The sequence below is a fragment of the Clupea harengus genome, chromosome 14, assembly GCF_900700415.2.
Source record: "Clupea harengus chromosome 14, Ch_v2.0.2, whole genome shotgun sequence".
Classification (NCBI taxonomy): Eukaryota; Metazoa; Chordata; class Actinopteri; order Clupeiformes; family Clupeidae; genus Clupea; species Clupea harengus.
Window position 1 is genome coordinate 19,851,733 of NC_045165.1, and position 16,639 is coordinate 19,868,371.

The 16,639-nt window shown below is 38.4% G+C and overlaps 2 protein-coding genes across 51 annotated transcripts in view; one reads left to right on the top strand and one right to left on the bottom strand.

The window, feature by feature from the left end:
* The window catches only part of si:ch211-266g18.10 (titin), a 31,115-nt gene extending 24,975 nt beyond the window's left edge, over nt 1-6,140 (top strand). For 41 of the 50 annotated variants that reach the window (XM_031579665.2, XM_031579690.2, XM_031579651.2 and 38 more), the window contains 14 exons: nt 360-407; nt 931-966; nt 1,342-1,383; nt 1,478-1,525; nt 1,736-1,777; nt 2,237-2,278; nt 2,395-2,442; nt 2,878-2,925; nt 3,212-3,253; nt 4,092-4,139; nt 4,227-4,265; nt 4,406-4,453; nt 4,693-4,731; nt 4,846-6,140. In XM_031579665.2, the coding sequence (XP_031435525.1) occupies nt 360-407; nt 931-966; nt 1,342-1,383; nt 1,478-1,525; nt 1,736-1,777; nt 2,237-2,278; nt 2,395-2,442; nt 2,878-2,925; nt 3,212-3,253; nt 4,092-4,139; nt 4,227-4,265; nt 4,406-4,453; nt 4,693-4,731; nt 4,846-4,931 (656 nt within the window). In that variant the 3' untranslated portion in view covers nt 4,932-6,140. The remainder of the gene's footprint in view (nt 1-359; nt 408-930; nt 967-1,341; nt 1,384-1,477; nt 1,526-1,735; nt 1,778-2,236; nt 2,279-2,394; nt 2,443-2,877; nt 2,926-3,211; nt 3,254-4,091; nt 4,140-4,226; nt 4,266-4,405; nt 4,454-4,692; nt 4,732-4,845) is intronic. The other 9 variants (XM_031579649.2, XM_031579652.2, XM_031579674.2 and 6 more) reach the window with 4 other exon arrangements.
* Nucleotides 6,141-13,132: 6,992 nt separating this feature from the next.
* fabp7a (fatty acid binding protein 7, brain, a) lies at nt 13,133-14,359 on the bottom strand. The gene is made up of 4 exons (XM_012836784.3): nt 14,187-14,359; nt 13,912-14,084; nt 13,543-13,644; nt 13,133-13,429 (listed from the first exon to the last, which is right to left on the bottom strand). Exons 1-4 carry the CDS (start codon nt 14,254-14,256, stop codon nt 13,379-13,381), a joined length of 396 nt encoding a protein of 131 aa, XP_012692238.1. The 5' UTR covers nt 14,257-14,359; the 3' UTR covers nt 13,133-13,378.
* Between the last annotated feature and the right edge of the window lie 2,280 nt (nt 14,360-16,639).

Here is a 16,639-nt window from a genome sequence, read left to right on the forward strand (position 1 = left end):
GCAAGGGGCTTAAAACAGCGCTTATGTATCTTACGTGCGTACGTTTCTACGTTAAAACCGAGTATAAAAGCCCCTTAAGCCTACTGTCCTGGGCTAGTTTTACAACAAAGGTGTAAAAAGGTTTTACACATCTGTTATTTGATTCAGAGCCTGTAACTCCAAAGGAGAAGGCCAAACCAGCTAAGAAAGGTATCTCCTCCTGTGATCAGATACACTGTTATCAGATCCATTCTTATCTGATCACAACAGATACTCAAGCGCTTTATTCCCCTGGCTTGCACTGGCGCTGTACTGTAAAAGCAATACTAAACCCCTTTTTGTACTTTTTCATTGGTCTAATCTCATGTGTTCTTTCATAGAAGCTGAGCTTCCAAAGATGAAAGCAAAGCCAGCGCCAGAAGTGAAAGGTAATGAGTCCCTTAGGGTTGTTTTGCTGGATAAAACATGTCTGCCAACTGAAATTGTCACATTTTCATATTATAAATGTTAAATGTAAAAACACAACCTGGTATATTTTAGAGTATAATACACACTATTAATATTAATAGTGTTTGTGTGACTTAAAACCTTAGATACTGACAACGTTATACAATGTTACCTTTATGAATTATCTTTCATGTTCATACACAGCGGTAGCTAGTTTAAAACATTACACACACACATAAGGCAAGTTCGGATCTTTTATTTTGGGGTGGCTTTGCAGTGCCAGCCTCGGGCACAAGCCTAAACTCGTGCATGAATTGCAGTGGTTTCTTTCAATTAACATTAATTAAGTGTAAACACAACCTGGTATATTTTATGAGTGTAATACACACTATTAATATTAACAGAGTTTACTTAGTTACTGAAGATGCTGTACTCTAAGGAGTATTGTCAGCATATTCCATCGTATGGTAGAAAGGGTAAATCACGATCTCTTGTTTGATTCAGAGCCTCCAAGAGAGAAGGCCAAATCAGCTAAGAAAGGTATCTCCTCTACAATTACCTTGGTTCACCACATGCTGCTCTGCACTGTGACATAGCACCTACAGTTTCGAGAATATATCTCACAAATATCTCAATACATTCCCAGTACAAACTCCCTTTGAGCTATCCATCTTAGCATTGTCCTATTACATTCCAATAACTAAAACTAGTTTTATGAATATGGGAATATGTAAGTTACGAATATGGGAATATGTAAGTTACGAATATGTACAAATGTAAATTACAAATATATATATATATACGTATGTAGTTATGAATATGTACGTATGTGAGTTATTAATATGTCCGTATGTAAATTATGAATCTCAGTTCCAATATGGAGAATCCAATTTCATCCCCTTTTCTCTGAATTAGAACCTGAGATTCCAAAGGAGAAGGCCAAACCTGCTAAGAAAGGTATCCTCCAGTGGCAGATCACTCCATGATTTGCATAACTCCAAAATTTCTAATTTCTTATTTCTAATCTGTAATTTCTCATATTCAAACACAGACCAAGAAGCTCCGAAGGAAAAAGCCAAGGCTGCCCCAGCAGTAAAAGGTAATAATTTGAATATACCGAAATACTGCTTCTTTTAGATTCTTAAGTCTATTTATTGTGTGCTTTCTCTTAACAACTGTGAGTTACCCCCCAGTGCGGCAGTGTTCTAAGGTTTCAATAACAAAGGCGGTAGAATTATAAATGCTATAGTCCTTTCAACAATAGGTAATTTCCTATGTTATGTTTGTTTTGTTTTCTTACCTGCTTCAGAGCCTGTAACTCCAAAGGAGAAGGCCAGACCACCTAAGAAAGGTCTATGTCATTCTACATTGTTAGATGCTAAGTAGAGTAGACGCCTCACTACAGATTGTGTGTGTTTGTGCGTGTGTGTGTGTGTGCGTGCGTGCGTGCGTGTGTGTGTGTTTGTGGGCGCGCGTGCGTGTGTGTGTGTAGGAGACTTGCACGTGCTCTTTGCTGTAAATGGTTCTTGCTCTACATGCAGTCCCATCTCTCTATATTTATACATACATATCTGAGGAATGTAAGGACCGATACAGAACCAGTACCACCAAAGCAGCCTGCTAGGGAAGGTGGGCCTAGTCGTAGAAGGCTCTGATTTTATCAGCTTATTACAAATTCCAAAAGACCAAAAATGTTAAGGTTTTTCAAACATTTTAAGATATGTGGTGTGTAGCTTCTGCTGTTATTTATTTGCAAGCAAAAATATTTACATTATACCTTATATTTACATTTTACTTTTGTCTGTTTTAGAACCTGAGGTTTCAAAGGAGAAAATCAAACTGGAAAGGAAGGGTAAGGCGGCTGCTATTCTCCCAACAGTTAAATGTCATTCTGTGAGTCCAACGTGGCATTTAAAAAACATATTCTGCCTTTGCCAAAACCCAATAGCTCTTTTCTGTGTCTGACAGAACCCGAGGCTCCGAAGGAAAAAGCTAAGCCTGAACCAACAAAGAAAGGTAACCAAATAAATGTTGTTGTTTTTTCTGTCTAAATTACATATCAGTGGGATTCTGACCAAATTATTTTGCAGATATTCATCCCCTAGATTAAACCCCCGCATGCACATGGTGGCAAGACGGGATAGAAACAACATATCCCTTTTGGTTCAAGCAAATCTACACATTTACTTAATTTACTGATGAAAACCGCCAGTTCCCCCACATTAGAGATGACTATGCGAGAGTGAAGTAGGTATAAACAACTCCACCGGTGACTACAGGTGCATCCACACAGCCACTTTTCTGTTTTGTTTCCATCCCCCATCTCAAACACCACATATTATGATGCACAAGAGTGATGTCAATATTGCAAAAGTAATTCCATACAAAACATGTAAAGGAGTGTTATTTCGGTTGCTGAAGTTTTTTTGCATCTGGTTTATTTCTGAATAGAATTTGATTCTCTCTCAAATATTACAAAAGCAACTCTGGGAAAGAAAGGTAAAAATCTTGGGTTTGAATAACTAATAATTAATGCATCCTTAGACACACTAGAGATCACTCCCGGTCGAATTAACCAGTTGCTTGTCAACTGCTCCGTCAAAGCATGTCCCTTCTCACAGGGTGCATGTTTACTTAAGACATTTGGCTGGTAGGTTCACCCACTGATATATCTAATTGGATCTAATGTTTATGTCTTGATATATAGCTACATTTAGTGAAATTTAGCGTTAAGTTTAATGTGTTTTCACAGCAACTACATATTTTTTTTTTATGTTTTACTTAGAACACAAAGTTATAAAGGGGAAAGCTAAACCAGCCAAAAAAGGTATTTTGCATAGATACAATGAATTCTAGTTACAAGATTGTGACAAGATGTGCCTAAATCCCTGTTGTTTCTCATCAATATTGCCATGTTGTTTTGTCGCAATTCAGCCATCGGCTTTTGCAAACAACACTGATCTGGAGCATCATTGTAGTCACTCATCTCCTGCCTTGTCCTGTCACATCGCTCACCGCAAGAGCAGATGCTAGTTCATAATGAGAGGCATCAGCAGTGGCTTTAGCAGTGGCAGTAAAGTGACTGGTAGTAGCAAAGAGCTTGGCATCTTGTGCTTACGCTACTGTGTGTGTGTATGTGGGTGTGAGAGAGAGAGAGAGAGAGAGAGAGAGAGAGGGAGGGAGGGGGAGAGAGAGTGTGTGTGTGTGTGGAGAGAGAGGGGGGAGGGAGAGGGAGGGAGGTAGGTAGAGAGAGAGGGAGGGAGAGAGAGAGAGAGAGAGTTTGAACTAATGTCAAACAACTGCATGAGCTTGAATCTAAAATCAAGGCTAAATGAAACAGACTACAAGTCGCAGTGATCACAACGGGAGGTGCAGGATATTAGAACTAGCATACTAAACACACTATTTTTAGTATAAATATACTATTTTGTAAGCATTTGCATGTCAAAGAGGTGGCTATTAATGCTTACGATAGAAACTAGATCAAAACTACATAATCTGCAATACGCTTTTTATTCAAACTGTGTCGCTTCCCATATAGCAAACAAATCTTTAGAAATATTCTAACATAGATAAATATGTACGATAAATGTCCTAACTTGGTTACTGAGCTCCCTCTCTGATTCCACAAGCTTCACTTGACAAATCTTTGTGTCTTGATATAGAACTAGTGGTACTGAAAGAGAGGCCAAGGCTCGCACCAGTTACAGAAGGTATATGGCATATGCTAATATACTGATAAAATTATGGGCAACCCCATTCCCATTCTGACTGTAGTGTCACTTTCCTCTCTGTTTCAGAGCCTGAAATCCCAAAGAAGGCCAAACCTGTAAAGAAAGGTATCTCATGCTGTTTGTTATCATGTTTGTAATACATTAATATGTTTTAATACTAGTACTACTTCTGTTACACTGCCACAGTACTTCCACTAAAATAAAAACTTGGGGAATTCTAACATGGGTATGATATTGCACTACAGAGCCCGTGGCACCAGTTGAATCTGTTGTACCAGCACCTACAAAGGAAGGTAAGATTAGGTTTTCTTTCCCTCTCTAAGTGAATGCTGTGGTCTCATTTGCATGAATAATGGTTTGCAGCTTGATTGTTCTCTCCCTTGTACGTCGCTTTGGACAAAAAATTACTGCTAAATGACTGAATGTAATGCAATGTAATATATATACACTAGTTCTATTGTAATGGTCACTCGTGATGCATGTTGTCAATTCAAGGTCTTGTCACTGACATTACCTATTTATTTATCCATAGAACCACCCAAACCAGACGGCCTTGGTGTAGAGGAAGAGGGTAAGAGACGCCTAGAAATGTCGCTCATTTGATTTCCTTAGTTAAAGCTCAAAGCAGGTTGAAAATAAGTAGATCTTTGTGTGATACTTTTCTCTAATTTTCGTCCAATTCCAGAGGATATCCCCTACTTCCAGTGCTTCTTTGTAGACGAAGACGACACGCACTACCCGTTCTTCCCGTTCTCGCCGCCACAAATCTGAGACCCTGCCATCCACAGATGATCTTGAAAAGCCTGAGCCCTATGGAAGAAGCTTGGTGGCACATCGAGTCACAACATTACCTTTATCACTGGGCTGTGCGATAGTGACCACTGCTTCGACGCGGTTCATTCATCAGCTGGTGTCCTTTAATGAAACTCAAGGACTGAAAATGACAAATGGTGGTGACCGTCCGTACACCTCGATATGCTTTTAACAGACCACAGAAGCAGGAGATACCATCTTTTCCCCAGGTGTTGAAAAAACCTTAAACATTTCTCTGTTAGTATATCAGTAAAGGTTTAGCTTACATTTAGTTGTTACAGTACAGTTCATGAAAGGTTAGGATGTCATCTTATGTTTAAATAAACACTTCAGCCTTGTCTTATTTTAATCTATGTTTGTCTTGACAATGGCTAAATAGTTTCAATTCGAAGTTGTAGATGAAAAAAAAAAATTCACAGTTTGTGCGGTGCACTGTTGCATTATAAAATGTTTAAGTAATTTCACACCAACAAAGTTACAGACATGGAGGTAAGGGACCCGAGCGACCAGCAAAAGAACAAGGCTGAGTTTTCTCTGAGCCCCTCCATGTCGTACGTTTCCTCTGCTCTGTTTCCCGACCAGACCAGGAAGGGCGGGCTGTTATTAACCTGAAAGAGCTATCGCAGGTACCGACCACTGCATTACTACTACCTGACAACCCCTTTGTGGGCATATCTAACAGTACGTCTGTGTCTCTACACAGATGAAAAAGTCTTATTTCTACATCTAAATGCTTCTCATTTTGACAGGATGCTGATTCAAAGCATTCCATTATATTAGCCGTCAGAATGAGGTTTTCTTTGTTGTTGTCCTTTTTTTCTTTTTTAAAAAGGCCACCTTTCAATTGACTTGAAGTTATATTTAACAACATTTTTGTTCTTTTTTTTCAACAAGTAATGGACGTTGGTGGATGTTCAGCTTGTTAGGATGTCATCTTATGTTTAAATAAACACTTCAGCTGTTTGGCTCTACAGATTAAGAAAAAGACACGTCTTTTAACATATTTTTTAATTGTGAAGTCGCACATGTAAGGAAGAAGTACAAATATTGCATAATTATATTAATATTTTATATAACTTTTTTTATATAGTAATATCTTATAATGAGACCTAATAATAGGGATGGATTATTATTTTGCCTTGTGCCTTTTTCCAAGAATATATCAACGCTTAAAGTCAGGATTACTGATTCTGCTTATCTTGAGATTTTATTGGACAACAAGAAAATAATTCAATTCAAGTAATTATGCCTAATTATGGAGTTAATTTACCAACCTTGTAACCTATTTCTATATTTGTCTCAATGATTCTGGAAGGTTAAAATACAGGATCTCTTAAGTCACGCACTACCAATCTAACACAAGCAACTATATAAGTATGTAAATGTACAAACATTGCTTTTATCTGATTCTTTTTTTTCATAGAGATCAGAAGTCATGTTTCATTTCATCCATTGAATCAAAGAGATAGGAGTTCTTTTCATTACTTGTGTTTTAGTTTGACAGAGTAAGTACGAGGTAACACTGTCATCTCATTTCACCCTTTCTGTTTCCCTGGACAGCATAATTGTGTTATTGTTATGGCATATCGACGGAAATTAGCTTTCTGTGTCCCTGGACAGCATCATAGTGTTACTGTTACGGCATATCGACGGAAATTTGCTTTCTGTGTCCCTGGACAGCATCATAGTGTTACTGTTACGGCATATCGACGGAAATTTGCTTTCTGTGTCCCTGGACAGCATCATAGTGTTACTGTTATGGCATATCAATGGGAATTTGCTTTCTGTGTCCCTGGACAGCATCATAGTGTTACTGTTACGGCATATCGACGGAAATTTGCTTTCTGTGTCCCTGGACAGCATCATAGTGTTACTGTTATGGCATATCAATGGGAATTTGCTTTCTGTGTTCCTGGACAGCATCATAGTGTTACTGTTACTGCATATCGATGGGAATTTGCTTTTGGTAGTTGTCCACCCTAATGTCAACACAACATTTTGTGATTTTAGAGGGCAGCTCCCATAAAGGGCATATGAGACAAGTTGACAAATAGTAGGGACCATACACCGAGTATAGGACATTGAGACGGTCACTTATAATGGTGCAAAACATTGGCCAAGTAAACAAGACCCTTTGTTGTTATTTTTTTTTATTTTATTTTTTTTATTCATTTTTATAAGAACAGAAATGTTTGACTGTGTTTGCCTGTTCATGATAGATCATGTTCAGTGCAAATGTGATATCCTCAAGACAACCTGAACTTGACATCAGACCAAATCAGACCAGCGCTGTGTCAATTTCACTGTGGGCTTTAGTTAAAAAAAAGTTTAAAAAAAATATGGTTGTCAATGAAATGTGACACTGATGCTAATGGTTTGTGGTCTTCAGATTCAGGGCAGCATTTTGAGGGTCCATAGCATGGTGTCAATATACCAACACAGTCCATGTGTATCTATTCCAGGGGGCAAAGTGGGCCGCTGGCTATCTGGCATGCCCTCATTCACTCACAGTTGTTTTCAACTCTGCAAGTAAAGCATGCTAGGTAGTTGGTAGCTCATATTTATGAGAATAACTATACACAGGTGACATCAAGACTTTAATGCCATGTTAACGCCCTTGAGTTGAAGCCCTCTGTATTAATCTAGCAGATTTTGTTTACACAGCTGTATTTTGAAAGGTCAGAGGGATATGTTTACATTGCCACAACAAAATATTTACTTACAGTACTGAATGAAATATCGAGAAAATGGTCTGATGATAGTGTAGTCTATCTTGATTATTGTTATAATGGTCACTTAAAAATATTGTGAAAATTTAAGTATTATTAGAGAGACAACATTATGGTGTGTGATGTGACAATAACTTGATTTATTGTTGAAGTATTATTGAGACGAAAGAAACGAGAGCTCTATGATCGACGTTGTGCAAATTGTCTGACCAGTGGTCAACTTCATGGTCTTGTGCTACGTCTGACAGACATGCAGTGGAGTATCTTATGTCGTCATCTCAAGTCAGGTGTCAAACAGTAGCTGAACTCTAATATGGCTTCTGTGCCAGTATAGACACACTACTGATGAAACCTTTTAAATGAACGAGAAATGCTACTTGGACTATTTGAACAAGTAGCCTAGTCAGCTGCATGATGTGTGATAGTTTGGCGCTTCCAAACATACTAGCCAACTGAACTAGAAGTTCAGAGAAATGACATGCTGTATATGTATAGTACTACTAGAATCAGGTGTGTTTAACTGGAGTTATGTGTTTAATTACTTAAAAGCGTTACTTTAACCATGTTTTCAGGACTTATTTGAATATTCACTCTAAAATATGAAATATATAAAATATACATGTGCAGAAAATGGCATAGAATTACAGTGAATAACCCAAAGATTTGTGTTTAGCATTTTAATTCGTATTCTTGTGTATGTATGCTTTTATGAATATGCAATATTCAACAAGATATATTGGGTTAAATATTCAAAGGATTTACTCATTGTTTCACTTTAGGTATTTAGCCTAGTCAAGATGTTTCAGTACTGTATTTTACATACAAATACATGTACACTGCAGCTGCAACAGTATAACATGTTGTTGTAGTTCACAAGCCTTCTAAGGGGGTTAGTGTAAATCCCTACTTCAGATCTTCACATTTTGTAAGGAGTTTCAGTATATCAGTCAGATTGGTGTGATAGCCAATGCATGTACATTTTGCGATAGCCAGTACATGTTTTAATGGTAAGAATTATGGTAACTTAACAATAATTGTCAAATAAGTGCTGTATAAGTTCAAAGGCTATCTGGTTTCATGAATTGTCATTATTGCACTTTATATGGTGGTTTTAACCTGTTGCAATGGGGCCAGTTGACTCCCCCTAACTGTACTGATATATTTGAGTTTCCCCTTTTAAAAGAAAAACATCAGAACTGCACATAATATCAATACTGGGTACATTTGTTGATTAAACTCATCAATGGAGTTATAACTATGTAGAAGTTTGTCAAGAATGTTTAATAAACTGCTTCTGTAGTGAAAATTATTTGTTTTCTATTTGTGCTGGACATATGACAGTATAAGTATAAGTCATTTTTAAAGAAATTCATCAGCATTTGCTTTTATGTTTGCCACTAGGTGTCACCATTTCACACAAGCGTTGGCCAAAGTCTTTGGTGTCACAATGCAAGTATTTAAGTTTTAAAGCACGCTGATTTCTTTACCGCCATAAGTAATCTCTAATGTTTTTCGGTTATCTTTTTTAAGTCTTACATACATATTTGTTTCACAGACTTTTCAGTTGGAAAAAATATGTTCCTGACGTACAGCAAATTAAAATTCTGCACTGACATTTAACAATACAATACAAAACACTACCCCAATATTTATCCCACACTGGTTTATAGTACGCTAGCTGAAATCGTTCAACCCCTAACTCTTCAGGAAAGCCCCACATATGTCTGAACCCTTGCAGAGACCTCATCAGAGTCACTACAGCCTTGGGCTGAATCACACTAGTCCTCTACCAACCATAATTAAGTCCCATGCTCCGGAACTCAGCTTCGTTTGGGGCTGACTCCTCTGTTCTATTCTCTTAGCTGTCCATGGGCTGTCTGTTGTTCCCATGGAAGACATGGAGAGATTCCAATCGTCCCCTTTGTCTTTTCACAGGGACACAAGCAGACACTCTTTCAGGACACTTGGCACCGAGCGTCAGTGATGTCACACGCAAACCTCAAAGCAGTTGGACTCGCATAAAAAAAAAAAAGGGGGCAAAATCAATCAGGTTACACTCAGTCCACAAAGACAAGAGGTGCAATCAGGTTACAGCTAGAGCTCAACCCAAGTCCCAAAAAAAGCCAAAGGGGTCAAACATTCAGGCTATCTCGCCAACTGCCAAAGTGGCATGACACAGAGAGGGTCGTCCACCCTCTTTTCCAGTTTCCCACACACTCTGAGCGCCCCTTTCTCTCCATTCAGGACCCAAAGAAAGCACGCCATTGGGCACTGCCAACTGCATAATGACTCGCTTTTCTATCAGAGTGGGGCGAGACTGGTCTGCGCATTATGTGTGATTCAATTTGTATTCCCATGCAAACTTTTTTTTAGATGAGGCTGATTCCACAAGCAAGGAGTTCACAATACTAGGACATTCACGTGCAATCCGTACCAGATTAAAACATACAGTATAAACAAATCGCTCAGGAAGGTGCAGCGCACTGCTAAGAACATTTCGCTTTCAGTTTTTCAAGAAGTCCCATTCAAGGCAAGACACAGAGTCAAGGCATAATCAAAGAGACCCACTCTTTGACCCACTTCTATAGTCAGAATAGGCCAAAGAGTGGACACGCAGGGAGAAAGCTAAAGATCAGCAGATCTGTGAGAGGCACTTCCCTAATTAGGATTAGCGTTTGGGAGTGACTTGCACCTCACGGTTTCCGTGGACACTGACACACATTCTACTCTAAGAACCTGCCGGCAGCCAGTCTCAGGAGAAAGGTGTGCGAAAAAGCAGCATGACATAACCCCTCTCACTTACTTCAGTGAAAGAGTTCACAACAGTCCACTCATACTATAGCCTGCATCCTAAAGTGAACTGAATCTGATCTATATTGATTTGTGTATTTAAATATCCAACAAGCTAAACGACTTTTTTATTTTGCAACTGATACTGTATCGGTACGTAAGCAAATGCAAATTAGTTTTTATTAAATGCACTGCATAACTTAACTTTCATAATGTTGGGCAAATTTAAATGTTTTGTGTCATTTTTGTGTTCTACAGCTTAACCATTTGAAGATAAAGTGCATCAGGAGCATTTTGAGCATTTTGATTTTAACAATAGGATGAGCACTGAACACAATAGTCCATTTGAAAATACAGTGCATGAGAAGCATTTGCGAGCATTAAAGATAGGATGAGCACTGGACACAATAGTCCGTTTTCTTCCACTCCAGTTCCTGTGGCTTTGTGATAGAAGGAATCCATTCATAAACAGTCTACTGTTTAACAGACAACATTCAATGGCAACTGAATCCGCAGCCTTCAGCCAGAATTCCGCTCAATATAGCTGCACACATTTGTATTCCTTTATGAGCTACTGTCTTCATTTAAAAAAATAGAATACATTTTTTTAATTAAAAAGTTTTAATGTTCCGTATTTTCTATTGATAAAAGCAAGGCTATTGTAGGACCAGTTTTAATATTCAGTAACATATTGCCACATTCACAGCATCATACAGTTAAAGAGTAACATCTGTAATTTTCTAATCTTTACCTTTTTACCTTGTATTGTAATATGAACTTCTTTCTGTCATTTTAAAACTAGTCATATTTGCCATGTATATGTCAATCTTATTGCCTTTAATGTGGTTATGTTGGTCAACTCTATCGAAGACATCCCTATATAAAGACAAGTGGGATTAGGAGATTATCATGGAGCCACAGATGACAGCTCACCCCCAGTGGCAGGTGGATGTCTCGGAGGTTACTCCGAGTCATTCTCCTTCATTAGTGTTTCTCCAAAGAGGAACAAGGGCAGTTTGTGCCCACAGCTGTCAAATGAAGAGCCAACGAACAGTGGTAAGCCTGTGCCCTTTTCAGATCTCAGATCTCTTTTTCAGTTTGTTTTTTCAGTTCAGTTAGGCTCACAAAACTCTAATCAAAGCCCTATTAACATGTGCTGCATTTGTGGCTGGCTTTATAGAAACTCTGTTTAAGGGCTCCTGATTCCACTCACCCATTACTGAACCTGGACCGTCAGAGGCATACCTGGAGCTGGTTTCACCTCCCACTGGTCAACTATCTGTTCTGTAAAATGCCAAGGCCATGTCTAACTATTTTTCTTTCAGGACTAAAATACTTGAGATGAACACTCCATGTGTTAAATTAGGACATTCAGGGTTTCTTGTCACCTGAGATGATCAGTTCCAGAATTATAGAGAGAGAGAGAGAGAGAGAGCGCTATGCAGCAAATTATTTGGAAAGTTCACTTGTCCTTAAGCCCTTAGCAAGTGTTACAATGTTAAAGTTGAAAATCGTGCATCACATGATTTTAAACGGTACATATAGCTACATATGATATGCCTGCAGCTAACAATAAGGAAAATAAGATGAACTCCACCGCTAACGTTTAGCGACTAACGTAACTTACCTTTTAAAGTTTGGGTCTAGTTGTGGACCTCTGGCATCTCTTTTGCTACGTTACGTTACCAACTCTCCAGCTACAGCGTTAATAGTCATAAGTAAATTCATCATCAATTACAAATTAGAAAACTAGCATGCAGCACGCTAAAGGAAGCATGGCTTGTGCATTCGGGGACTCCTCCGTTGAAGACTCAGGGTATGTCTATAAAGGCCAAAATCACGTGCACACAGGGTCTTGACAAACACTAGTGGTTCTCACACCTTTGACAACCACCCTGATCTTTTAGTTTTTGAGCCTCTCGTAAAGTATAGGCCCAAATGCAATTTTGGTTTCAACATAAAATGGTATGCACAGTGCTGGATATAGGTTCCCAGCTTTAATTCACATTCCCTCATACACTGTGACTTGTAGAGACTAGAGAGTGTGCTGCACATTGCCTCGTGGATGGGCTGAACCATAAAACATTAAAATGCATATAAACATACTAAAATAAATGAACTATTACATTAGCCCACTGTTGTATGTTAGTAATGTTTGACCAAGATAGTTTCTTTAACAAAGGAGAAATGACTAGTACAGTAACTGTGGAGAGGACTCCTTATTGTAAGAAACAACTGGAAATCAACATAAGTCTGTTACCTTTATGGGCAGAATATTGTAGTTTTATAGCACAAAAACAAGACTGTTTGTGTGCGGGAGGCAGGGCACAACTCACTCAGTAATACATATGCAGTATAAGGCAGGAACCACCAAACCAACTGTAGGTGTCTTGTCAAACATAGGTCAGAAAATAGACTAAAGATGGTTTAAGTGACATGAAGTGTGTTGTATGGTCCATTGTACAACAATCAGTTGATAAGACAAGGTGGTTTCATTTTGGAAATCTTAAATTGCAACAAGCTAGAGAAAATACAGCATTGCCTTTTCCACCTTTGATGCTGTGAAATACACTACCAGTATTTTATATTTGTGAAATACTTGTGACTTGGCATTAAAGAAACATGTCCAACTCAGTAACGTACTAAGTGATCAGAATTGTTTATTTTTCAGACATACAAATATGAATTGATATTGAATAACTTCTGAACAATTTCTGGAACATTTGTTGTAAAATATGTCATTCACAAAAAACACTCACTGATATTGTCATTCAATAAAAAAAATGCAGGACTTCCAAACTCAGATGCATAGGAAAAAGAGTAAGCAAACCCAAACACTCAAATAAGCAGGACGTCGCATTGACATTTCTCAGGATTTGATGGACTTTATGCCTTCTCGTATGTGCGAACGGCCTCAATGCCCTCAAAGGTCAGGTGCTGTCAAAAGACAAAAGAATGTAAGTGATTTAACCATAATATTATGAGGATTTGGCACTTGAATGTAAACTGTATCCAACTCATCACCACAGCCAAAGATTATGATCGCTCACCATGACCATTTTCCCGTCCTTGATCTCCCGGACAAATTTTGACTCTTTGCCATCCCACTTCTGAACATGCAGCAGTTTGTCTCCATCCATGGTTAGAACAGACTGCATTGTGATTGGAAGTCGTTATGTTCTCATAAAAGTTAGCAATACAAACAGTACTATAGTTGCATGTATTAGTACTAGCCTGTAGGCCCACCTGCTTTTTATCAACTTTACTTTAACAACAGTAATTTATTGAATTTCATGTCCAGGATCTGTTCACTTGCATCAATACTATAATTTATATTTCAAGCAATACGCCATATGTATTTATTTAATTATAATGCTATGTAACTGGTGTTTGACACTATTATACCAGCTTATACCAACCTTTACTTTCCTGTCGTCGGCAGTGGTCTCCTCAATCTCTTCCCCGAGTTTGAATGAAATCTCGGTGTTCTTGAAGGTGCTGAGAGTTTTCACCACGATTTTGTCTCCGTCTTGACTGATGACTATGGTCGGCTTGGTTACATTGCCGACTTGCCTCGTAGCAAAAGGAACACCTGTTGCAGCAAAATGATAAATCAACGATGGATGAGATTGCGATGTGGCCACTCCTGAATTTAAAAAAATGCGTGTAATATTCTAGTGTTAGGTTGATTTACCTAGCGCCTTCATGTACTCATCAAAGTTCTGGCTGTCAATCAGCTTCCAGGTGGCACAAAATGCATCCATGATGACAGTTCGGTAGTTGTACTCACAGGACGGGTCACAATGAACGGATGAGCCTAAAATGCGTGGTGTGTGCTCTGAGTTCTGCCAGCGTTGAGCCGCAAAGTCCAATCTAATTAATACTGTCAAAGAGACGGGGTCAGCCCGAGGCAGCGTTTGGTCGTCCTGATTGGATGATTTGAGACCTTGCGTGAAATTGTGATTGGTCCAGAAACATGGCGAGAACGTGGTACTGTACATCAGTAATTTAACATGTTTAATCCCTTAACAAGTTTCTTATCAGCTGTTGTCTGAGCTGAGGCTGCAAAATGTATTGCAATGTATACGTAGCTTAGACTCCGTTAAGAGCAGGGTTTAGAGGATTTGTGTTATAATCAACATAAGAGAGACTTTAATACTCAAAGATTATTTAGGGTGTATTATACTTCAGCTTAAAATACAAATAATTGTATAGTCAGCAAAGCTGAATATTATTACACTTAAGTATTCTTTATATACTATTTACTGTATATGCTATATACTATATGTATAAGACTGACAACATTTTGTTGGTCTTTGCTTAGTATATCACATAAAGTAGCCTAATTTAGCATAGCACACAGGGTGGTTCATTCCCTTTGGAGGTTAAGGTTTGTCCATTGAGAATATGTTTTTACATTTACATTTCTGTTATATTAGTAAAATCACTTTGATGTGATACACCTGCATCACTGTTTGCATATAATGTGATTTCAAATGAATAAATGGACCAAGGTGTTGATTTAAGAGTTGCCACTGTTATTATTTTTATGTAGTGTATAGGTATACAATACACTAAGTATTATTCATTTTAGAGTTGCCACTGTTATTACTTCCATTTAGTGTACATCTACTTTGTTTAGCTACAAAGTACCTTTGAAGTATAATTGTTATTTTTCACAAGCTTGGCAACACTATTACAGTTAAACATACAACTAATGGCATGTATCTCATACTTGTCGTAAGGAAATGTAAAATCTTTGTGAGGGAAACTTGTGTGGGAGCACGTTTTAGAAAATTAATTTCTATCTGTGGCTTCTCATTCACTCCTTTCACACATTCAGGGATGGGCAGCACGTGGAGAGGGCAAACACACAAAACAAAGATTCGTAGAATGCATTGAGCAGTGTAGTTTAATCAAATATTTGAGTTTACATTGTTTGTTAAAGCGTATACGCATTTTATGATAAGCAAAATTTCATTATCCACCTTAAAACGTTCTAGGAATTTCTGAGTCATGAAATATCACCGAACTGAGTCATGTGAATGATTCAGAGAATGTAAAATCACCGCAGCGTTGCATGTAATATTACAAACATCCACAAGATGTCAGCCAACGGCCAGAGCCAGAGACTGAAATGGACTCTGGGTTCCCTTCTTTGGTTACAAGCTTCAGTTCCAGACTTGTTGTTTGACACGCACAGTACTACATGTGCTTCACTGATGTAAACAATTACAATGAATAGAAAGTTCCAAAATGAGCTCTTCTCTTTTTTAAGAGAACTATATCAACATGAGAGAACATTTGAGAATCTGTGTTAAACTGAGTTAGCCTCTTACTGTATAATATCATATTATAATATATTATACTACATATCTGTATAGTATACAACACATCATGACACAGAGAGACATCAGTGGGAGCAGCCTGCACAAACACTTGGTGCTAGGATCAAGTCATTGAGTCAGTCAAGACCCCTCACACAGAAACATGGTGTTCAGTCCAGGTTTCAGCTTTGGTGACCTGACCAAGAACAGCTCAAATGCAGCCGCTATAGAAGCAGATGGAGGCCATGTGATGAGCCAGGACAGCCTGGAGTGTTCTTTGAGCTGCCACAAGCTCTAATCATACATTAAGAGTTATGAACCACTCCCTTGTTTGAACAAATTATAGAGCAGGATGTCTGTCTGTGGTGGGGTGCTGGATGAACTGAATCTTCACATAGCGTCGACCTCTTACCGAAAGTGTTTATGACTGTTTGTTCAGACACGGAACACTGAAATGAGCAAAAACTAAACTATTTTTGAAGCATTATCAACAGTGTCATTCAACCTTTGAAAGCGTACTGCTCATCGTCCCTCAAACATAACTCAATGCCACAAATTTCTAAAAATAGTCCCTAGATGGTGTTTATTATCAAAGCTCTTCCATAGTAAGCCACAGTTCACCCCGATATGGCGAAGTCCAAACATGGTTTCACCCTGTTGAGATGAAGACTCATTGTGGTATGGGAAAAGTCCTGAAACTTTACTTGCTGCTGTTTTCAATTACCCTCCTGGTCTGAATGGCATGTCCGCTGGATTCAGATTTACAGTCTGGCAGAGAACAGAGCCAGACAGAGCCAGAGACAGAGCTGGCACTTCACCA

Excerpts from the sequence above, each read along its gene's own strand:
- fabp7a (XM_012836784.3), bottom strand. The coding sequence starts at position 14,256 with ATGGATGCATTTTGTGCCACCTGGAAGCTGATTGACAGCCAGAACTTT. Across the intron at positions 13,645-13,911 it reads CCGACGACAGGAAAGTAAAG|TCTGTTCTAACCATGGATGG; the intron begins GTTGGTATAAGC and ends ATCACAATGCAG. Across the intron at positions 13,430-13,542 it reads AGGACGGGAAAATGGTCATG|CACCTGACCTTTGAGGGCAT; the intron begins GTGAGCGATCAT and ends GTCTTTTGACAG.